General features: G+C 37.9%; 1 protein-coding gene across 4 annotated transcripts in view; it reads left to right on the forward strand.

The window, feature by feature from the left end:
• slc4a4a (solute carrier family 4 member 4a) overlaps nucleotides 1-25,690 on the forward strand; it is a 92,956-nt gene continuing 67,266 nt past the window's right edge. Inside the window, exons 1-3 of one of the 4 annotated variants that reach the window (XM_067438262.1) lie at nucleotides 1-465; nucleotides 9,408-9,481; nucleotides 18,078-18,251. In XM_067438262.1, the coding sequence (XP_067294363.1) occupies nucleotides 449-465; nucleotides 9,408-9,481; nucleotides 18,078-18,251 (265 nt within the window). In that variant the 5' untranslated portion in view covers nucleotides 1-448. Of the gene's footprint in view, nucleotides 466-9,279; nucleotides 9,482-18,077; nucleotides 18,252-25,690 lie in introns of those variants that run through there. The other 3 variants (XM_067438264.1, XM_067438266.1, XM_067438261.1) reach the window with 3 other exon arrangements.

Below are 25,690 nucleotides of genomic sequence, written 5' to 3' on the forward strand. Positions count from 1 at the left end.
TGTCGTCTTCTCAGTGTAGTCATTTACCGTATTTTTGGAGAAATATGTGTTGGTATCATCTTACTAAAAGTATACGCGCGCAACTTCTTGACCTCCCACTCGTGCTGTGACGTGACTAGCCGCGGCTAGTAATAAATGACACGAGCAATTTGAAGCGTCCAGTTGTTCTGCTGCTTTCAGCAGACGCGCGTCTGTCACATGCGGCGGAGCACATTCAGACAGGAAGGGAGGTATTATTTTATTTTATTTTCTTTGTCACTTTTTCCCTTATTGCTATTAGAAAAAGTCACGTAGCGTACTTATTTTATTCCAAGGAGTAATTAAAACCAGCGTTGTCAGTGTTCTGAGAGCGCCCAGTAACTGACAGTTGAAACGGTTGGCGTTGCAGTGTTTCTGGACTGAAGCACCAAACCACTGGAATAAATTATCAGCTCTCCAACTTCACAAAATGAGCGCCGGGAAGAGGTAAGAGCCCTGGAAAACATATATTTATCGCTTCTGTGATTCATGTTAACGTTACAGTTCAAGTCTCATCCAACTCATATAAGAATGCAGCATCTGAAAGCTACAATAACACATGGGACAACACATAGGCTACCCCACAACTTTACCATTATACGTTTTTACGTCCCTACTTTTGGCAGTGTTTGAAAAATATACAATTGGGTGTAGAAATATTACAAGTGTATTGTATAGTTTATGCTCCATTCATATCAAAGTCATCCTGAAGGTCCTCTTTCCATAAATCTAATCTGTTGTTCAGCATCACAAACTGAGATTTATAGTGTTTGCAGTGCCGTGTTTTGCTTTAATGATTTTTGTCATATCAACTCCTATACAAATTATGAAGATATTAGATTTTTTGTTGTTGTTGCAATATGTCCCTAATTTTTTGTTATTAGTAACTAACTTAATTTTTACTTAACTGTTATGAAAAACGTGGCTAATTTATCAACACCCACTGCTGCCAAACCTTAAGACTGTTTTACTAACTATTTATATAACCTATACAATACACATAATATTTATACATCCAAACATAGCTCAATACTTCTCATGTTCAGCATATTCATCCAACATTTTTTTTGTTTTATATATATATATATATATATATATATATATATATATATATATATATATATATATATATATATATATATACATACATATAAATATATATTACCTTTTAAGTCTGTTATTTCCCCGTTCTCAAAAGTCAGCGACACAGCATCTTAATATGCTAAACTAAAAATATTAGAGAATTATTCTCTCAATTGAGGCCAGATATGTAATCCAAACTGTTATGCATTACAAAACACTAAATAAATCATTAAAAAAAAAATATTGTTTTAATTTGCCTTCTTTGCCAATGCAGATTTTATTTATTTATTAAGTGGTTGAAAATGGTTGAAAATTCTGTTACCACTTACCAGTCTTGCATGTATTGTTAAGTGTGGGTGTAGTTTATTATGCTAGTTTGTCAAATTTCCCATGTATTTATCTTCAAAGACTTTTAATATGTTCTTAATTCGGATTGGTCATCAGTTGCTGAAGACTGCAGATACTTACATGACAGTTCACCCAATTGAAACTATAGTATTTGCAAGAAAACGTGAAGTGAACTCATGTCATGTGAAGGAGCACTGTGTGCCTGCTGTGTCAATATCTGTTCCATAGGTGGCAATGAAGATTGGGGGAGGAAGAGGGACAGTTTTAATCTGATGGGACAGTCAGAGTGTGATGTTAAAAAAGCAGTTTTACTGCTGATCTTTCATTTTTCTTTCTTTTTTTTTTGCCTATATAATAGTTGACAAAAGTATTTTCCAAGATATTTTTATATACTTTGAACAAACCCTGGGTTAATTTATAGCATATACCTTTGCCTCCAAGATATTTTTTTTCTCTTAAAATTTGTACATTTAGTATGAGAAATGAGATTACTGTAAACATGATTGTTTTGTAGAAGTCAGTGTTTATAATATGGGTTATAATTTTTGACATTGACTGGTATTGTGGATGGTTGCTATTAACAGTCTTAGCCATGCTGTGTGTAAAGCTGTTAGAAGCAGTCATGTCCACATGCTCCGTGTTAGACACTTCTGTTAAACATATTCATTTACCTATTAACCAGTCGTTTAGTATTATATCACGTCACAGATAACCAAGTGCTATACAATAATTTACACCTTGTTTGCGTCACAGTTTACATACCATATATAGTTATTGTTTAACAAGTAAAAGTGTAAGCAGGCCTTGATATTAATAATAATAATAATAATAATAATAATATTGTTTTTTAAATGGTAGTTAGTGTATTATTAACTGTTAGCTTTTAACTTTAGTAAAAGTTAAATGTCCTTTTTAAATACAGGCCTTGAAATATAGCTTGATGTGTAGAGTCAGTAGAATGTGTGTTGGGGGACCAACAAAATAAAGTTTTAGTAAATATTAATCAGACAGTCTACAAATACTCTAATGACAGTTATTTGACATGTAGTTGCAAAGTTACTTATAGTTAGTATAATGTCTAAAGTGGACTATCAAAATAAAGTGTTACCGAATTTAGGCTTTTTATTCACATATAAACATTGATCTGCGGACATAAACAGAAGCTCAACCGAACCTGCTTGACGCGCGAAAACAAACCTGTTGCGGAAGCTCCAACGGGATGCGCGGTATACTGGTACTGGAAAATTACCGGTATATATTTTATTTAAAACGGTACGATATCATGATTTTGCACATTTCGGTATATGCTGCTGTTCCGAAGTTCACCGCTAGATGGCAGCGCGCTACCCAAACTGACCCGAAACAACCGGCAAATGTGACAACACAGACGAACAAAATGGATAAAGCAGTTGAATCTCACTCAAGATGCCCAAAACGAATTAATAAAGAGAGGAGTAGAAGTGACATCTGTAATGACTTTGCTTATAAAACTGATGAAGAGCCATCAAACCTAGCCAATAAGCATCTGTCACTATTCTGACTTTAAAGGGTCATGAAACCCCCCTGCTGCAGCGGTGTTTTTTCACACCTTCGATTGAAAAAGCTTGTTAAAAGGGGAGTGGTCGACTGTGAAAAGGTGGGATGGTATTGTGTGGAAAGAGGGAATGTTTGCATAAATAGGGGAGTGTCAGTAGGTGCATTAAGATTAGCGATACCAACAGCAGCAGTTACAGCGGTTCTGAGACATGTTCTTGGTTCACGTTGGCATTGTTTACCACAGTGAGATTAAATGAGGGATGAGTACAGCGAATGAGAGAGCTATGAGTGGCGTGCAGCAGAGATCGCAAATCATTCAGCTCTTCAAAGTTCAAACCAACATAATTCAGTGAGAAATGAAAATAAATGTTATTCTGCATGACGAAATATTTTGCAAACGTGATAAAACTATATTTGTCCAAGTATGCACGCTGTTTGGCAAGATGAACAACGCGCCGACGTGATAAGAGAACGTGAACCACCCAACATGAGATGCGACAGAGATGTGTAATTCTAGATCGGGGTAAAAGCGAAGGGGTTTGAGGCTAGTCTTGACCGCGCATCTGAAGCAGAGCGACGCGCGCTGGCTTGCCGTGACGATCCGCGCTGTCTATCACTCGGCAGCTAAATCTATATTTGTCCAAATATGCAGCACACTGTTTCACTAAGAGACCGAACACATGCGGTTTAGTGCATGGCTGTGACGACAAATAAAACGGAGAGGACGTGGCTTTTGTTCATTAGCCTACAGATTACAGATTGGTTATTTTGCACTCCTGACATAGATAGTCAACGCTTGCAGGTTCGGCGTGCGATTCCTCAGGTGACTGTTACTTTACCGAGCCTTTGTAGCAAAGGCTTCCACAGACGGCGCCGGTTACAGCTTGCTCGGCACCCTTTACGTTACTTCGTATCAGCACAACGCCTAGCTTTCCTCCGTGACTTTTCCGCACGCTGCTTCCAAAACTTCCCCACCATATCTCTACAATAATGATGTAAGACGAGCCTGACAGAAGTGACTGTCTCATGCATATTAACTAAATTATCTTGCATGCATACTACAGCGCAGGGATTGGACTGAATGAGCTTTATGTCATGAATATATATCGCGAATCGCTCGGAGCGGTCGACGTCAGCATGTGCCCAGCAGCCCATACTTGGGCCGAAAAGGCCGCGCCGACGTCAGCATTTGTGACGTTGCTCCGACTAAGCTTTTCAAACCGGAAGACAGAAATCGCTCTGAAAAATGCAAAAATAACTATTTTCACATATGAATACCATTAATGAGTACCCTTAGTGTTTTCAATGATGTGCAGCCTATACATATCTGTTTACATCTCAAAAAAAGTGTTTTGGGGTTTCATGACCCTTTCTTAAGACTTCTGAAGAGATCGACAGGTCAGTGAATCATTCAAACCATCTCACCTAGACATTTATTTTCTTTTAACACTGATCAACGCACACACACAGCCTAACGTAAGATCAAATATCACAAAATCTCCAGCTTTCGTTTCAGCTAATGACATTTAGATCTCATAATATTTGCATGCGTACTATTGCACTATTTACATTCGCGTTAGACAAAACCGCCTGTTTTTATGTGAATACTCACTAAAGACGGACATTTGTACATAGTTCTGTGTATTTGACTGTTTAAGGAAACGTAGTGGTTAATGTGCGAGCTTTAAGTTACAGGCGTGTGTGTGTGTGTTGTTATGAGCTCATAACTCCTGTAACTGTTATTGCGAAATGCTATAAAATTGCTTAAATGATTTCCGTTATCCATCCCAAGACGAGTATGAAATGTTGAATCGGATTATGCAGATTGCTTTAGTGTAGTGCGACGTCTTTTGAAACCAGAAGCAATTTGCTCATTTTGAGAGACGTGTGGTATCGATTTAATATCGGTACTTCGGTATGAGATTGTGGTACCGTACCGAAGCCAAAATTGTGGTATCGAGCCATCCCTGCACATGAGAATAAACCTCATTGGTTCTTGCAGAAGCTCAAACGTGCTGTGTAATACCGCAAGCGTTTTTCGCCAGCGTTTTTCGAGACGTTTATCAGCATGTCTTGAGTGTTCACACCCAAGCGATTTTCACTGGCAATGCGCCAAGTGAGCGTGCACATTCAGTAGATGGCGCTCCCGATGCACAAGGTGGAGCTGCGGCACTTTGCGCTTCTGACACTCGCTTGTCACCAGTGTTGGGTGTAATTAATTACTAAGTAATTAGTTACTGTAATTTAATTACTTTTCCCTTGAAAAAGTAAAGTAAGGGATTACTCTTATTTTTTTCTGTAATTTAATTACAGTTAGTTTAATGGACTTTAAAAACAGACTAACAATCCCCGCATTTATAAAGCTTGGATTAGCCAGGACTATTTAAATATAACTTAACTTTTATTCATCTGAAAGAAGAATGTCTCACATATGCCTAGGATGACTTGAGTAAATCAGGGGCTAATTAACATTTTTGGGTGAACTATCCCTTTAAGTCACATGTATTTAATTAATAATATGCATGGATAAAACATTTAAAATAAATGTGAATATTCCATAAAAATAAAAATTATCCATTTTGGTTTTATGATGGTGACTTTAATTCAAAATACTTTTACCACATAGTAAAGGATTTCTAAACGTATGCATGTTCGTGTTTGTATCACAGAATCTGCTCAATGTGCACCACTTACCTAACCAGACATCTAATTTCTAAAGTGCTGTGATGCCTACGACAACCAACAAAGTATTAAAATTTCTCAGATAAAACTGAACTCAGCGCCACTCATTTGACATTTCACTTTAAAATGGCCGTGATACATGCAAGAAGCAATGTAATATCATTTTGCGGAAATGTCCCCACAGGCACACTTTTTTTCAATGAGCATGGGTTGCAGAATTGAGTGTTTAAACTTGGCATCTTTTCAGCATGCCTGATTGCATCTAGTCGAGATATGCAGTGACACTGGGCTCCTAGGGACCTCTGTGCTCTTATCAGAGGAATAAGCTCTATCCTTCCTGTTTGTGTTTACGTTTAGCTTTTTATGGTTTTGTAAACATTCGGTGACAATTCATGTTGTAAGGAGCCCATAGAGGAAATCAGTATCTAGAGTGTTTGCCATAAAAAAAGAATAAAAAAAGGGTTTTAAGGGATTTTAGAAGTCAAAAGAACTTCATAATGAAACCTGAAAAGATGATTGTGATCAGAACAAATTACATCATATCTATTTACTGCATACGTTTAGTCTTAGCTTTATCCCTGAAAGAGAATGTCAGGGCCTGAAATGTTTCAGTCTGATCTTTGGACTTCTTTCTAAAGTGTCAAATAGCAGTCACACCTCGCTAGGAGCAATAATCTTTGTCCCTAGTGGCTACATGTCTACAAATGGCCACGTGGTCCCCTAGATGCAATTGTAAAGCACACTACATAGAGTTTACAGCATATCTTTTACATGCAGAGGGTGATGATAATATTCAGATTATTGTACACGGAAGCATTGAGAAACTAACATCATATGCTTTACTAAATAGCCAAATAATTAATAGCCAAAACTATGCAAATTATTGTGATATTCACTACATTTGCTTCTCAATACACACATTGAATCTTCCTCGTTTACTGGCTCCCCCGTCCTCCAGTCGATGACACGGAAACCGATCAAAGCCATATTTAAGGACAATTCCCTAAATGCACTGCGAGGAACGAGGGGTGAGGAAGCATCCAGAGGAGCTATGAGCGAGGATGCACAGGTGTATATCCTATGCGGAAGGCTTTTTTTGTTGTTGTTGATAAACCTGATATATTTTCCTCCCTGTCACATCTGTCACAAAAAAAAAATATTTATGCTTTACCTTTGCAGGTTAAATATGTCTCACATATTTTAAAAGGGCATCTTGCTTTATTATTATTTATTATGAATTTCTTAACCAAACTTCAACAACAATGGCAGATCTCTAATCTGCAATCCAATATACAAATAAGATTTCCTTCGATTCCACTATCCTCATTTTCTTTCCTTGCATCCTTCCCTTGTATCCAGTGGGGAGTGGAAACACTAGGAAAGTAAGCAAGGAAAGAAAACAAGTGCCCAAACAAGATATAAAAAGCACTTTAGTCTTAGCCAGAACATGTCAGATTAAGGTTTACTAACAAATGCTTCATGCCGTACATCATTCCATTCTGAACTGACTAAAGATATGTGTTATTCTACATTTTTAACATATGAAGTTTTTTTTGACAATTTTAAACTCTTGTTCTGTATATTTGTTGGTAGGGAATAGTTTTGGCTCAAAGTATAAAAAATATATCTATATATTAAAGGTCCCCTTCTTTGCGTGTTTTCGAAGCTTTGATTATGTTTACAGTGTGCAATATAACATTTACCATGTTTCATGTTCAGTGAGTTCATGTTTCGCGTGTAAAAAAACACAGTATTTTTCACACAATTGACTTATCTGTACAGCGCTGTTTCCTCTGTACTAAAAACGGCCTGATGATTTCCTTGTTCTATGAAGTCCCTCCTTCAGAAATACGTAACGAGTTCTGATTGGGCCAGCGCTTCCCGTGTTGTGATTGGACAGCAGCTTAGCGCACTTTGCCCGGAAAGGTCCCGCCTCTTACCATAACGGGGAGATGCAAGCGCTGAATGCAACAAGACCATGCCCCCTGTTTTGCGTGTTCTTGTGGGCGGAGGGTTAGTCAACAAGCGGTTCTAGTGACGTCATTACATCCCTGTACTTTCTGCTGTAGTCCAAACCGGCCATTCACTGTAGGCTTTGAAAGGGAACTTCTGTTAAATAAAATATCTCGCTTGGCATTGAACTTTGAGCTTTATAATTTTACAGGTATTATTTATGCTCTAACAGCAACATTACACACTAACTAAAGTTTGACAGATGGAATCGCGAAGAACGGGACTTTAAAACAGGAAATTAGGTTTAATAATGATAATTTAGTTATGGATATTCATCCTCCTCATTCTAAACTCAGTAGTAGATAAATTTAGAGATTTTTTTTTTGCTGTATGTTTTTGGTTCGCTTGAATATGTAATATATAGCAGTTAACAAATATTACAGTATTTTTCAGAATATAACTGTTTAATTTTTAAATTATTTCTAAATGTAATAAAATGTGACATATACCAACACATTTTTTTTCAATGCAATTTTGACTTGGTGTGACTTAAGGTGTGATTTATTTTCTGGAAATAATACGTTAAACATGGTTTCTTTGTAAAGTTTCCCATCTCAGGACTAATTAGGTTATATTTCATTATTGATTCAATGCCACAATGGCATATAATGCCCCATAACCATTTTTATTAATATAACCAGCCTTTTGTTAATGTGTGTATGCTAGGGCTGTGCAATATATCAAAATTATTGCAACGGCACGCAATATCTGAATGATTTTAATAGGCTACAACATTGTGAAAAGTGTATGTTTTAGGTTGACACATATAGCAGAGAATAGACTGGGCACATGACTGTTACTTATGTGACTTTCTTGATGTTCTTGATAACTTGTGAAAAACAGCTTCTTGCAGTCTCACGCTGTCTGACATACATTGAAAAAAAGAAGAAGTGTGTGATCCCTTCATTTCTGTTTTGTGTCTTGTCACACACTCAAACTGTCAAATACACACACAGTTATGTCAACATGGCTCTTGATAAGTATTTATGTAAACCCAGACGGTTATGCTTTAAGTGAACAATATCAGTCGGGGAAAGAAACCGAATGCGTGTCAATAGGATCCTTGCATTAGCTCTTAAAGTGACAGACAACAAAATAACAAGAGAAAATCACTCATTGCTCTTGGTTGAATAACCTTTGTAGCTTTATTATGTATCAGTGTACATATTTAATTCATGTAAAGACTGTTTTTAGTTCTTATTTTTCTTCAATATTGCACAGCCCTAATGTGGATCACTTTTGAGCATAATAAACAGAACAGATGGAGAAATCCGATTGTCATAAACAGTTCAGGCTCAGTGTTTATTCTACCCACGTGTAACTTTTTGTATTAGCATTGCTCAGTAGCTGATCTGAAATCTGTGTATGGCAGCCTGGCTCACACCTCCTGGACATCAGACTCAATTAGTATCTTACTAGGCTGCCCAACCCGCCCCATCCCCCATAGAACGGATTACCCTCCCAATGTCTACCTGACCGCTCCTGCGTCCCCTCAAGGACAGCAGCCTCAGAACAGGACCGTAACCCATAAGTTACACCACACATCTTCTAACCAGGGCTGGATCCAGACCCAAAGACTTCCCCCTTGTTAGCGGTACCTGCTAACCTGGGAGAATGGCTAATACTAGCAGAAATACACTGCAAGTGAATGAACCGCGCAGCTACGGCTCCACGTTGTCTTTAGAAGAGAAATGTGAGCAGTCTTTCTTCCTCTTTTACTACTATAGGGTGGAGGATGAGGCCGTGCTAGACAGAGGGGCTTCCTTACTCAAGCACTTGTGTGATCAGGAAGAGGTGGAAGGTAAGTGCCTCATTTTTAGTCTAAAGTCACCTATTGATTTGAATTGTCATTGTTTAATTTGTTGTTTTCAAAGTTTGGAACCAAGAAAATGTTCTTATTATGAAAGAGTCACTTGGTTTTGTTTTGAGACGGTTAGATTTGAGTGGAACGTTTACTTTCAGGTGATTAAGATGTAGGGCACACATACCAGGTGAATTTGTGTTTACCATGCCAGTATCCTTCCGGTCCAAAGATAGATTTAAATGAGTAAGTGTGTGTTGTTTATCAGAGTGCAGTTTAGGAGCATGTTTGGGAGAGGGCTTAGAAAAGCAGTCAGACAACTAGAATCAGAATGAGATTGATAATCATGCATGAATTACATAATTTGTCTTCGTGAAGCTTCTAGTACAAAATAAATTAAGAAATATATATAGCCTATATAGACTTTTTCAGTTTCCATTGCTTTAAATGTACATTATCCTTTCAGCCCTGATTAAACACAGTTCCTCCTCTTCCTGCTGTCAAAGTGTGTCCAGAATGAATACTAGCTTACTGAATTTCACACAGTTTATACTATTTACAGTATTGTATTCTTTAAAACGGGAAGAAAACAGTAGTATGCAACAATACACATTTAAAAAAAAGCAGAGTAATCACTTGGGGGAGGGGGGGATTTCACATTTCAATGTCATTTTGTGCAAAAATATCTTAACTTGTGGCAAAAAAGACAAACTTTTGGCTAAAAATACATTAACTCCAGTTTTCAGTGTCACATGATCTTTCAGAAATCATTGTAATATGATGAAAACAATTGTGTTGCTTGCTTAAAGGGATAATTCACCCAAATATGAAAATGTGATGTTTATATGCTTTATCCGTTGTTTGTATAATGCATGTCAATGGGGTGTTTTTCTATGAGAGCCACTATGAAAGTAAAAAGCACACAGACATACGAATCCATCTTAAACCCTGTGGCGCTTGGCGACACATTGATGTCTTAAGACACGAAACGATAGATTTATATTTACATAGATGTATCATTCAACCGATCCACGCCATCCATGCAGGCACGAATGAGGAATCTATATATACGTATTATATGATTGCGCCGGGTTTTTGACCTTCTCCGGCGGAAGTAATGGCATTGGTAGATGAGATTCGTCTAATATAAGGTAAAAAACAACAACACAATCACTGTTCTGTTTCTCGCAGCAACAAATCGTTTCATGTCTTAAGACATCATTGTGTCGTGACAAGCCATAGGGTTTATATTGATTCGTATATCTGTGTTTTTTACTCTCATAGTGGCTCTGATAGAAAAACACCCATTGACATGCATTATACGAGCAACGGTTGGAGTTAAAAATCCAAATTTGTGTTCTACTGAACAAACAAACACACCTACATCTTGGATGCCCTGGGGGTAAGCAGATAAACATCAAATTTTCATTTTTGGCGGAACTATCCCTTTTATATTTTGGCAGAAACAATAATACTTTTTTCAGCATTTATTTGAAACAGATTTTTTTCTTTTATAACATTATGAATGTCTTTACTGTCAATTTTGATCAGTTATATGTGTTTTTACCAAGTAAAAGTATTTATTTTATTTAAAAAATCTTATTGACCCCTTTACTGTTGAAAAAACCCATTAGTCTTAGAAATTCAAAAACAACAACAACAAAAAAGGTTGGCCTGCCCTCAAAGTAAACTATAACAGAGCATATGTCTGCTAGACAAAGAGCCCATATGTGGCAGTTCTTTTAGATATAGAGCTGTATTGGCATCTATATTAGCATTCACAGTGGCATGTCACTATCTTCTGTACTTCTGTACCCTCCATCTCAACAGCTCCGTTACTGCGGTAACATAAGGTGCTCAGATGTTGAAGGCCTTAATGTCCCAGCCAGAATCAGGGAATACGCTTTATCCAGTGACGAATTGCGTGCCACTCCAATTCAGCCTTCTTTCTATGGTCGCATAGAAAAGGGTCCCTCCGAAAGAACAGGAAGCTTGGCACAAAGCTGGCTCGACAATGTGTGGTTCCTCCCTCTCTCTTACCTCTCCCTTCCCTTCTCTTAGTCCTTGCTCTTACTCCCTTTTCCTTATTTGCTCTCGCCCATCCCAGCATAGGTGGGATCCCTATTCATAAACGGTTCTCGATGATCTTTCTGCACCATTTGTTTGTTTGTTTAAAACAAGCAAAGAAAAAGGCAACATGTCAACAATTTACAATCATTTTACAGAATGTTTGCAGAAAAGATTCTGAATGTGCCCTGGAGCAAACCATTTTGACTGATTCTTAACTTAAGACAGACAAGCACATAATTAAGTCACTTCCTACATAATTTATACCCATGATGCAGGGCACCCCCCCCCCCCTACATAATTTATACCCATGATGCAGGGCACCCCCCCCTACATAATTTATACCCATGATGCAGTGCACCCCCCCCCCCCCGCCAAAATCAAATACTGTTAATAATTCTTTAGTTAAGTTTTTTTTTTGTTGTATATTGATGACCTTTTTGTAAAATAGTTATTAAATCGTACCATTTATAAAATAAAATCACAGTGATTTATAAAAAGTAATTAATATTATGACATTGTGACAACTTATATTGTTAACATTAAATACCTTATGATCTGTTGTCAATGTACTAATGAAGTTACACATATTGGTAATGAGATTAGATAAGGTCAAGATGAAAACATGAGATTAACACTCAATGCTAACAAATGCGTGTCAAATTTGGAAAGACGATTTGGACTGTATCCAAATGCAGTGTATCCAAAATTTGCTGAAAAATATAAAGTTTATTATACTTTAAGAAAATAATTAACTGTGAATCCAGTCTAAATATACTTTGCATAATTTATAAGAATGGGTAATGCCTTACAAAAGCAAATAGATCTTTGTGTTAAGGTTCAGTGGATAATCATTGGCATTTTGCTTTGTTTGATATTTGTCAGGACCTTAGGGGACCTTATTTAGAAGTTCTGGAGACAGTGAAAAGACTTGTATCAAATGCAGGTGCACAAACAAGTGCAGGTTTAATGTAGGATTTGTCTCTGTTTCAGAAGAAGCAGATATCATAAAAACAGTATCAGTCGTATCAGCACAACTGAGTCAAATATAATAAAGGTCAACTGTTTTCGAAGAAATCGCCACTTAAATTCCAGATGCACTGGACTGAAAACCAAATGCTGGATTTTTCTTTTCTGTTTAGAAATTATATACTGTTCTTGTTGCATAAAATATATTCATAGTCATCTGGACATGTTCTATCTATCAATTTGTTCACACTACTAGGGACAAAGCAACACGATCCCATTAGTTTAAATGGAGAGCTATTTTCGGCGACATGAGCAACAGTGACCATTGGCGACAGGATGTAGGCACGTCCAGTCAAATGACAAAATGTATGCAAATAAAGATTGATTTTCTGGAGCGACAACCAATTGGAGAAAAGTCAGTAGAGCATTGTCTACAATACGGAGTAACATTGTGAATGTCATTCACAAATGTTACTTTGGAACGGCCACTTTAGTTCAAAGTCCTGGAGACAGTTTTGACTTCTATCAAAAGCAGGTACACAAACAAGTACAGGTTTAATGTAAGACTTGAAGCATTATAAGATCATAAAAACAGTAGCTGTCATATCTTCACAATTGAGTCAAATATAATTAAGATCAACTTGTCGCTGGTAGTGTGAACGCAGCTTAGGACATGTTGCCACTGCTTCCAGTGGCTTCGTCTGTTGCCTAATGGTGGGGATTGTCCTGCGATTAACCTCATCACACTTGGTTATGTCATGAGACTCACAAATCACTGTGGTGGTCTATTAGCCTCTCTGATGGGGTGAATCATGATCACTATGTGACCTGTGGCACCACAGCTGGCCTGAAGATGTAAAGCCTTGTAATTGGCTGTGGATAAACAAGTGCAGATGCACCTGAATAAATCCTACATGACATGAACACGACTTTGTTCGTTTTACTGTACAATTTTTTTTTTTTGATGTCATGCTTTTAATTGGTGTATAAGCCTTTATTTGAGATGTGCTGTAGCACTGTAACATTTAAAATATTGATTTCCTGGAAAATCTGATCAAAATTTGGCTGAGGGTATTGACAGATTGACATTTTGTAGACCAGAACGTAATCCTTATTAATTTTGACCTCAACATTTTTCTAAATGTTTGTGACATTGGGAAAGACCTTTCTAACTAATATTGACCTAAATTACATTTGAACTTAATTGTAGATACACAGCACACATTGTTAAAGGGATAGTTCACCAACAAATCAAAATGATCCCATAATTGACTCGCCCTCAAGCCATCCTAGGTGGAAGGCAGTCTGCTGGAAGCTCTATATTTTACTTTCTAAAGTTTTAAATATGGATATTGCTCTTACACAAACCCATCGATTCACTTCAGAAGTCTATTTTTAACCCCTGGAGCCGTGTGGATTACTTTTATTATGGATGTACACTTTTTTGTGCTTCAAACTTTTGGGCTGCCATTCACTGCCATTATAAAGCTTGGAAGTATAACTCTGATTGTATTTGTCTGAAAGAAAGAAGAATGCCATATACACCTAGCATGGCTTGAGGCTGATTAAATGATGGGGCCATTTTAATTTTTGGTGAACTATCCCCTTAACAAAGTGTGCTGTGCATCTATCTCTTTAATGTAAAATTGCTTCTTTGGCAATTTATGCCATGTTAGATCATGACCTGTTTAAAGGGATCCCCTGGTGTTGAGACTTGTATGGCTTAATATAACATAAATGATGTCTCTTACTGAATTATGTAGTAGAAAACCCATGAAAGATCTACGTTATTTAAAAAATCGATTTTATATTTGGACCATGGGCGGCGCCATTTTGTTTGCGTTCTAGGTTGATGACGTAGAATGGTTGAACTCCTCAATCAGCTGGCGTTACCCGTAGCTATTTTTACCACAACGCAACTCGAAAATTGTTTCAGAGTGAAACAAAACCAATGAATTGCTTTGTAATTGTACTTAAAACACACTCAAACATGTGCACACAAACTCACTTACACAAGTCACAAACAGATCGGCGGCCGGGCACACACACCTGACAGACTGCGTTGTCTCAATCGAGATGTTGGGCTGCTCAGTCTCCACGACAGGGGCTGAATCCGAAATCGACCCCCTATACCCTGAAATAGGGCATTATTTGAAGGGACGGCCATTTGTAGTGTTGTCCGACATCATAGTGGACATGTTCGAGTGCAGTCATTCAGTCTGACGTTCACCGCAATAACGAGTGTACAGCCGATTTACAACAGCTGTCCGACTTCACGCAACCAAATACATGTGCACACAAACTCTCTCGCTCACACAGACTCACACACACCCCAACAGATCGGCGCGAACACACACACACACACACACACACACACACACACACACACACACACACACACACACACACACACACACACACACACACACACACACCCCAACAGATCGGCGCGAACACACACACACACGCACTGCGTGCGCGCATACATAACCCTCAATCACTATTCCCTGTGTTGATATCATAGATAGACTGTTGATATGCAGTAGATTAACTGTAATGCCTAATGTATCCAGCAGAGGGAAATATCTAGGTAGGATGATGGGATAAGTTAACGTGAGGAAGAGAGGGAGGATGTTTTGGTGATGATGCATGGGATTGGTTTGTGCATTAAGTTTGAGCACAAGCTCAGTGAATTAACCTCAATCTTTAAACTTTCACTTTTAAGACACAAATTACTTTCGCTACTTTTGTTCACTAATACAACTTGAAGGAGTGAATGAAGACGATCGAGTGCGTGAAGTCGGACAGCTGTTGTGTGTAAATCGGCTGTACACTCGTTATCGCTGTGAACGTGAGACTGAATGACTGCACTTGAACATGTCCCTATGGTGTCGGACAACACTACAAATGGCCGTCCCTTCAAATAATGCCCTATTTCAGGGTATAGGGGGTCGATTTCGGATTCAGCCCCTGTCGTGGAGACTGAGCAGCCCAACATCTCGATTGAGACAACGCAGTCTGTCAGGTGTGTGTGCCCGCCCGCCGATCTGTTTGTGACTTGTGTAGGTGAGTTTGTGTGCACATGTATGTTTGAGTGTGTTTTAAGTACAATTACAAAGCAATTCATTGGTTTTGTTTAACTATGAAACAATTTTCGAGTTGCGGTAAAAAATAGCTACGGGTAACGCCAGCTGATTGAGGAGTTCAACCATTCTACGTCATCAACCTAGAACACAAACAAAATGGCGCCGCCCATGGTCCAAATATAAAATCGATTTTTTAAATAACGTAGATCTTTCATGGGTTTTCTACTACATAATTCAGTAAGAGACATCATTTATGTTATATTAAGCCATACAAGTCTCAACACCAGGGGATCCCTTTAATTAAACATCTCAGTTCGGCTGTAGCACTGACCTGAAAAAGATGGAATTCTGGGATAGATTGTATCAGGTCTGTTCTGCAGGTCTGCTCTGACGTCAATGGTCCAGTTAGATATGCATTACACAATAAACATTAAAGAGATAGTTCACCTAAAAATGAAAATTCTGTCATAATTTACTCACCTTTAAGTTCTTCCAATCTTGTAGGAATGTCTTTCTTCTGTTGAACATAAAAGAGATATGTTGAGGAACGTTTGTAACTAAACAGCTTACGGTAGTGCCATTCTTCAAAATATCTTATTTTGTGTTCAACAGAAGAAAGAAAGCCGTACAGGTTTGGAACAACTTTAAGTTTCAATAAGTTACATAGTAACACAGTTTGGGATGTAGCTTTAACAGATGGACTTCATGTGACTAGGGGAGAGACATGGAAAGTGTATGTATGATATGGATCTAAACACTGGACGTTCCGCTCTACCTGCTAGCTGTTCCAGGCCAGCCAAAATATTTAGTTTGACAGTCTGCTACAAACCCCTCCGGTGAAGTCCACAATTTCCTGCATAAATTGCGCTAAGGAAGTCACGCCGTTTATTTATGTCTTTACTCAGGTTGTATCACATGTCGTAACACATGGGCCACAAGGAAACTGTCGGCATCCAGCTCCTGACCTCATTGCCACGCTACACATTATTTATCTTACAGATGTTGAAGCGTGTCGCTGTAGGGTGGTCACGTGGCTTGTGCTATCTTGACATTAGGGAGCCGTTTATCTCATGACAACAACGATGTTAGGACTGCCATTATTGTATTTACTTGAGTTGGCTGAGTCAATTAATTCTGTAAGTGTTTATCTACGTCATCAAGAGCCTTTTAGATACACTGAGGGGAATTCACTCAGAATGAGTGCTGATAGCGTTGTTATTGCACATGCCGTCTGATGTGTTAGCCCTCGAATCCCTAAAGGAAATGCACAGCATCATTTCTTCATCCAGGTGTCTGATTAGTCTCTTTAAGATGCTTTAAAGTGCTCAACTGCACTGTGTTTGAAATATAACCCCATTATTTCCTCTCTGTTGTTTAATCATCATCTGATAAATAACTGCTGACGTTTTAATATCATATTTGTTAAAAATAACTATGTAAAATTTATAAAATACAAAGACTTGTTTATAGATAATATATTTGAATAATATATATATATATATATATATATATATATATAATTTTTTATTTATTTATTTATTTATTTATTTATTTATTTATTTATTTTAATTTATTTTTTTGACCACATAAAGGTTTTGTTCTTGTTATGACCATAAATCACAAAACCAAAAAGGTTTATGCAGAAGGTTTTACACCTTTTTTTTAATTGCCAAGGTAATTTACCTTTCAAATAATTGTGGTCCATAATTTTTTTTTTTTTCATAAAGGGAGATACATTAAATTGACCCAAAGTGTAAAGACATTTATAATGTTACAAAATAATTATATTTCAAATCAATGCTGTTGATTTTGAACTATCTATTCATAAAAATTAACCTCAGCATCCTTTTACCAATATATTCACTCTCCCTCCTCTGAACATGTCCAAACCATCTCAACCTGGCCTCTCTAACTTTGTCTCCAAAAACATCTCACATGTGCTGTCCCTCTGATGTACTCATTCCTGATCCTATCCATCCTCGTCACCCCCAAACAGAACCTCAACATCTTCAGCTCTGCTACCTCTAGCTTTTCCTCCGGTCTTTTCCTCAGTGCAACTGTCTCCAAACATACAACATCGCTGGTCTCACTACTTTCAACTTTACCATCACAGGAATAATTACATTTTGAAATATATTAAAATGGAAAGCAGTTATTTTATATTTGACGTCAATATTTCACAATATCTCACTTGTTACTGCATAAGAGACTTCAAAAACCTTAAAAAAAAGAAAAAAACCATACCAACTTAAACTTTTGAATAGTGGTAAAAATTGCTGTTCTAAGAATAATACTCAAGAAATCTAATTTTGTTTTACAGCTATTTTTACTGGGAAACAAAACAAAAATACTGATATGATTTTTATGAAGTGTGCTTACCCCGAAGAGTTATTGTTCTGTTTGTGTTTCTTTTGTTGGGGGATGCAATGTGATCTTAACAAGCCTGACTTATCTTCTCAATTTTACTCTCTCAGGTCACCACACCATATACATCGGTGTGCATGTGCCTAAGAGCTACCGCCGACGGAGACGTCATCGCCGACGCACCAGTCACAAGGACAGAAAGGAGAAAGTGACTGAGAACACTTCGGACAGGTCAGACGCAGAGAACAATGAGGAGGCCAGCAACAGCATCCTCAAACCACTCAGTAAGCGCTTGCCAAAGAGCCGTCAGTTCACATTAATGCTGAGGGCTCCTTCATAGAGCCAATCACAAACACACACACACACACACACACACACACACACACACACAGCTACAATCCAAGGCTGCTGCTGACTCCACTTTGTCAGAACAGATATCCAGAGCTGCCTAGCCAGCGGATGAGTGTGTTTAGACAGACAGGGCTAGGGCCCCTGCGTGTAAGTAATAACCATCCAAATGGGTCACGATTGCCTGACGTGAGCCGCTGAAGGAGGGAAGTATGTGTGTCTCTAATGGTGAAGTATTATACGCCCAAGGGAGGATCACTTAGGAGGCGTTTCTGTTGATTTGGATGCCAGGACTTTGAATGCTCTCTAATGATGTGATAGCTGAAAGGGAGAATGAGGAGGAAGAGAGGAGGTGAAAGGGATCGCATAAGCGAGGGAGAGGCAGACACTGGGAAAGAACATGATGATTCCAAGGTCGTATAAGGAAAATGTTGCCTTAAAATCGCGCAGTGGACATATAGACCTGGGAATGTGGGTTTAAATTATTTTTTTGCTGAATATTTTTTTTTTTGTTGTCGTCATTTACTCACTATTATAACAATTTAAACCTACATTCTGATTTTCTTTTCTCAGTGGAACACACAAAAAGGATCTTCAAAAGTGTCTTCATAAAGATTTTTTTCCATTTAAAGACACTTGCTTATAGTAAACACAAGCTTGTCAAGTACCTATGATTTGTGCTCTATTTTTTAATATTATAACTTTACATTCACATCCACTGTAGGTTTCAAATTTAATATGGTACATATAGTTTACAGGTTTGACTTCATTATTTCTGGTTACTGACATTTGAGAAATAATAACATTTGATGCTGTGTTTGAGTTGAAAGACAGTTTGATTTTATTTTGTCTGTGTGCCACTGAAGACATAATAACATGGGGGTTCGGAACGACATGAGGGTGAGTAAATAATGATGCAGTTTTGGCTGAATTATTCTTATAAATTCTTAAATCTGCTGAGGTTTCAGTGCAGTTTACTGTGCTGACTCTGCACAAACTCGGTTATCGACCTTAATCTGAAGCGTACTCAGCTCCTAATGGAAACTCTATGTGCAACCAAGCAGAATCAAGAACTTGACAGTGATGTGGACCCAGAGCTCACCTGACTTACCATCTCTGGGCCTTCAATTCATTCTCTGAATGCCCTTTATCAGAAAACATGGTTTATAATACACTGTACAATAAGGACCCATTAGTTAATGGATTATGCAATATGTATTCATTCTTGTTAATGTAAGTTAATAAACAAAATTAAGTAAAATTAGCAGACACACAACTTTGATTTAAATCTAGTAATAAATTATCTAATGATTATTGATCAAATATATATATATATATATATATATATATATATATATATATATATATATATATATATATATATATATATATATATATATATATATATATATATATATATATATATATATATATATATATATATATATATGTTTTAATTAACATTAAAATAAGATTATTAAATGCTTCAGAAATATTTTTCATTGTTAGTTCATGGTACCTAATAAAGTTAACTAATGTGAACAAATAAAACCTTATTGTTATACCATTTTTGTACTATAAGAACACATCAACCCAAAGATTTTTCCTTTCTTATCCTTAAAAGTGATGCGTGTCATTTTTGTTAAAATACTTTCTCCTATCATAGTTTAATGTGCACACAACTATAAGTAAGCTATCTGCAGATCATTTGGACTATTTACAATAAGTTCTGGCTTAACTAATGATGTGACTTTAGAGTGGGACTTTCTGTTTACTGTATGTCTTGCATTTATGTAGAAGTTAACTGAAATGGAGAGTGAGCTCTCATTTTCAAAGTAGCTTTATAGTGTTAAACAGGAAAATAATACTTCAGAATTTTCTTACACAAAGAATCTCAAACCTAATTGGTATGTGCGTATATGTTTTGTATATGTGTGTCAGTGTCTGCTTTTCCCACGCAGGGGATTTTCTGATGGAAATTGATATAGCAATGCAGAAGATTAGGGCAGGCCCACATGTAACAATGTTCTGGCTCCTTGCCTTTTGAACCTGAGCAGCGCGAGTATTGACCTTTGTCTGTAGATGGATTACTTCCTGATTGTTATCCCTAATCCGGATGCATGTTTGTTAGTATCAATCTTTCTCTTTATAGGCTGCAACAAATAACACTGTAAATCTTCTTTAAAAATGAACAGTATTATGAATAACATAAATTGCCACTATGCAGGAAATGTTCTGAATGTGTTCATTTCCCTGCTTCTTAAAATAATTGTTTACCCGAGAATTAAAATTCTGTCATTTATTTATTTTTTTGTTCATCTATAGAGTACAAAATGTGATTTTAAAAAAAGAAAAAAAAGTATATCCCTGGCTATCAATTTTCGAATTTACAAACAAAAAACAGCATATTTATTTACTTTTTATTAGCAATTTATTATACTTGAGAGTTCATGAAGTAGAGATGCATGATTTCTGTCACCCTTAAGTGTATTTATTTAGTGCTGAAGAAACCTCCCTGTCCTATTCTGTTCTCTTTGCCTTCATCAAAAACATGCCATAGTGCCTCCAATTCAGCACTCTGGTTCATTTTCATGTGTCTAAATATTGGAGGGAACTTTGTCTCCTCTGTGTTGTGCGAGATCATTGCTACTGATTTGATGTGAGCTTTACAGTTAGAGGCTACTGCCCATTGTTTTCTGAGAATTTTATATTCTAGTTACAGTAACTTCTGGCTCAACTAATGGTGTGACTTTGGGGCGGTACTTTCTGTTTACTGTATGTCTTGCATTAAAGCTTTTCTGTGCTCATCTGTTAAGAAGAATACTTAATATTACATTTGGTGATTCCTTTCTTTTTGCTTTGCAGTTCAGTCCATTTTAATAGAAGCAACAACACATTAGAAAACCAATAACCTTACTCAACATTAACATACACACGCCTTAAAGTTGCAATATGTAGTATTTTTGCAGTAAGATATCTAAAAACCAATATATTTCATTCAGTTGAGTACTTACAATATCCCAAATGTTTCCAACTATTTGTAAATTTGGAGAAAATTTAATTTGAACTATTTTAACCAAGGAGCCGGGACGTCTGAGCATAGCGTCTGAGGGAGTCGCCTATCAATTGCGTCATATCTGCGTTATCCTCGGTTTCCGGATTTATTCTACAGAAACGCTTTACTCTTAGCAGTGTGCTACAAGTGTCACAGCAGCCGCTGAGCAAACACAGAGTAATGTCATAACAACATTTTAAACACACTTAAATGTATCTAATATGATAAACAGAGCTGCGTTACCTCATACTCATGACCAGAAAAGCGGAAATAGCACCGGTGCCTGGCCGGTATCCCGTCCCGTCATAATAAAAGTCTTACTGCTCGCGAGGCATGTGTTTGTGTAACAATTGCTCCAGCGGCCTTGCTCAGCTCCACAACACTTGGTCCTGCTCTGCTTCATACTACAGTAATGTTAATGACCATATCATTAACATGTTTTTTGCCCCAGTCCTATTTTCCACTGGCTGTGAGGTGAAAGCCACATGTCCCAAGATGCTGCTCTCAAACTTGGCGTCATCAAACTACGCCTTTGTTTTGAATAGGCACCTCTAGCGGATGGAAAAGTTGCATAGTGCACCTTTATGCTCACTTAGGATTAGGGGTGTAACAATATTCAAACTGAAAAACGGTGATACACCACCCACGGTTCAAACTGCGATAGTTTCATGTTGAACTGAACACGGCCAGCCTGCTGCCCCAGCAGAGCTCTCACTTTACCATTTTTTTTTTTTTTTTACATTTTTTTCTAAATATTATTATAATACTATTATTTACTAAATATACACTAAATACTAAATAAACTTTTGTCTTCCAAGTGCATGTCATGTGACTTGGGCAATCGTTCAAGTTGCATGTTGGAAGTTTCCCCATTTAGTCAGGCAAAATGCTACCTCGTAGTCCCAAGTCATCGTCATTTTCGTAGTTTGTTACGAAATAAAAATCTCTCTCACATCAGAAAACCACTTTCCTGTCCTGTCAGCCATTATACATGCTTGTAGTGCGCACATAAGCATGTGCACCGTATATCATGCGATATTTAAAGAGCAAGAGAAACTACAAACATGCAACCTTACAATGTCAATTTTTAAGTCAAATAAAAGTACCAATAAATCATGTGACTGGTTCATTGTGTACTAAGACCGACGGAAATTTTAAAGTTGCGATTTTCAAGACCGACATGGCTAGGGACTATACTCTCATTCCTGCGTAATAATCCAGGAACTTTGCTGCCATACCATGCTTACACGATGTAACCATACACATCACAACATGTAAATAGGAAGATGTTGGCGTTATTTTGTCACTTACTGAGCAGTCGGCTAGATGGAGTCGTTTACCTTCAGTCTTTGTGCTAAGCTAGGCTAGCAGTGGGTGCGAATCGGTGGGGAGTGAATAAGCTAAAATCCCAAATAGTCGGCGTGTTCCTTTAATAGCTTTAAGTTATATGCTTATTTATTAATCAGTATTAGTTATATTCATACAATTCATGTGTTTAAGTAGATTATTTCTGACTAGTCTACAGTGCTGACATTTATTTCATTTTAGTTTACTCAGGTATGCTAACTGCTCTAAAGAAAACATGAAGCCACTGTATAAAGTTAATAAAGATTAAATTAATGAGTTCAATTATTGCTGTTGTTATTATTAAGTTTAAAGTGAATCTAGTGTTATTATTGCTGGTCCACTGCCATGAACGGTGACTCAGCAGCAAACATAACCGAACCAAAATGAACCGTGGCTCCAAAACCGTGACATGAACTTAACCTTGACATAGGTGTATTGTTACACTTCTACTAACGATGCATTTATTTGAACACATTTTTTTTATATATGTGATGGCAAAGCTGAATTTTCTGCAGGCATTATTACTTAAGTCTTCAGTGTCACATGACCCTTAAAATAATTCTAAAATGATGATTTGATGCTTAAAGGGGCACTTCACTGCTGGAAAGATGAATGTGTATTTAAATTAGGTCATTTATGAAAGAAATGTGACATAATTTTAAAAGTTGGTTTAAAAGGTGCAACTCCCAGGATGCACTTGCTTTGCTGCCCCATGAGGCCACTCCCAAGCCACGCCTATCGGTTACATCACCTGCCCACCGTGGCACCGCCCCCACCGTCGTTTTCATTTTAATAGTAATACAATCATTTAGTTCAGTTAGAGAACAGACACTAAACAAAACTGAAGGTGTCTGACAGAGCAGAGAAAAGCTTCAAACTCCAAGTCTTCCAGAGTCGCGGTCAAAGCTGATTCGAAAGACCGCTGTCCGCCAGTTTCGGTGTTTACTAGAAGCACGCAAACGCAACTCTGCCGTCATTATGTCCCGCCCACCGACTTTATACACGATGTGACTGGCCTGACCAGAGTTTGGCGTTTACAGCTCAGAAGTGTATTGAGAGTTGCTAGACGACACTTGTGGCATATTAGATTTGCTGCCGGTATGGTGCTTCTAGATTTCTCTGCTAATATGCCTGTTCTTATGAGATTAATCATATCCTAGTTAGATACACAACATAAACGTAACATTACAACTTGTATCTGTAGGATAGGATGCAAATGCAAGTAAACTTGTTACTGTAACAAAGTTTGTGTGTGGGTAAGGAAGAAGACAAGGGGTTGGCTTGCTGGAACTCGAACAGGGTTTATTTTCTCAATAACTCAGGTAACAAAACAGGGTGCACATCGTACAAATCAAAACTCAGTTTCTCCGTAACTTCTCCGGCTTCTCAATTCAGTTCCTCTCTGCAGCGTCCCAGCTCGGGTCCCAGCTTGTCTGTGTGTCTCCAGCTTCTTTCTCCCATCCTCGTTTCCTGTGGCTTATAACCAGTCTCCCCATGTAAATTACTGAAACAAGAGACATGTGTTTTTAATTTGCTCTTGATTCACTTACACATACATTATTCACCTGCACAGACCTCGCTCCCCCCCCACCTAGATTGGCAGATTGGCATTGTATTTTCATCTACTCAATTCAAGTGATTCCAGACATCCCTGCACATTTTCAATGCCATGACAAGAAACTATTTAATAGGCCTATTGTTGAAAAAAGTTAACGAGAAAAAATAACACTGCTGGATTATGTAAGGGATAATCCACTGCTAGATGTGCATTAAAGGGGGGGGGGGGGGGGGGGGTGAAATGCTGTTTCATGCATACTGAGCTTTTTACACTGTTAAAGACTTGGATTTCCATCCTAAACATAGACAAAGTTTCAAAAACTAATGTTGGACGTTTGATGGAGTATTTCTGTGTCAAAAATACTCCTTCCGGTTTCTCACAAGTTTCGGAGAGTTTTTTTCGAGTATGGCTCAGCTTGACGTCGATAGAGTGGAAGGTCCATGGGCCGTACGGGCTCTTTTCCCGGTAGGGTGCGCGCTCGCGTGACTAGAGCGAGAGAGAGGAAATGCACGCCCATGAACACTCTCTCAGGTGCAGATCCAGTCGTCTGTGAACACTTATGTCATTATAGTCCGCGCTCCACTTTATTCCTATGGGTGACATCGAGCGACTTCAGCGCTTCAGCACAGCATTCCGGGAAGGCAGCGCTGCATTTGAACCGATTTGAACGCAGAAATGACGGGAAGCTTCACAACATCGCTTCAGTCACGTCGCAAAGTGGATCTCCACGGTCACTGCTGTCACAAGACTTCACCAAATCATACCAAAGAAGTGTGTTTTTGACGGAGCGGTCCCAGTGATAAAGGTTCGGTCCTGCTTTGGAAGCAGCCGGTGAGTAAAACTGCTTCAAATGTCTGTGCTGTTGGCTATCGTCGCGTGAGTAAACATCAGTAAACGACACGATCGCATGCTTCGTCATTTAAATGAACGGTTACTCCATTGTTGTTCTATGTATAATGTTACACTAGTCTGACGTGCAAAACCGTTTTGCTTGCTACTGCTAAGGTTTAGTCGCATACAATAGTCCATAAACCGAATCATGTCCTCATAAACTGCGAGTAAACACACACAAATGTTGACAGGCCACTAAATACAGTACATACCATAGAGACGGGCGTCCTGCTGTTGCTGTTTCTCCTGTTCAATTTATTTCAGCCTCCGGATCTGATTCTGGATCATATATCTATTAGCTGAGATCGATAGCCATGGGTTTCTCCAAGCTTGAGGACGTCACCGCTTTGTGCCCATTCGTCATTCTTTAGCTCCGCCCACACGATACGCCTCCAGGCGCTCGTTTTTTTACGGAAAGACTCGGCACAGCCTATATTTATTTTATAAATATAATAAAACTAAAGACTTTTCGGAGATATGAAGGATGCAGTACTACTCTATAGGTACTCAGGATTGACATGAGA

Source organism: Pseudorasbora parva, chromosome 3 (assembly GCF_024679245.1).
Source record: "Pseudorasbora parva isolate DD20220531a chromosome 3, ASM2467924v1, whole genome shotgun sequence".
Lineage (NCBI taxonomy): Eukaryota > Metazoa > Chordata > Actinopteri > Cypriniformes > Gobionidae > Pseudorasbora > Pseudorasbora parva.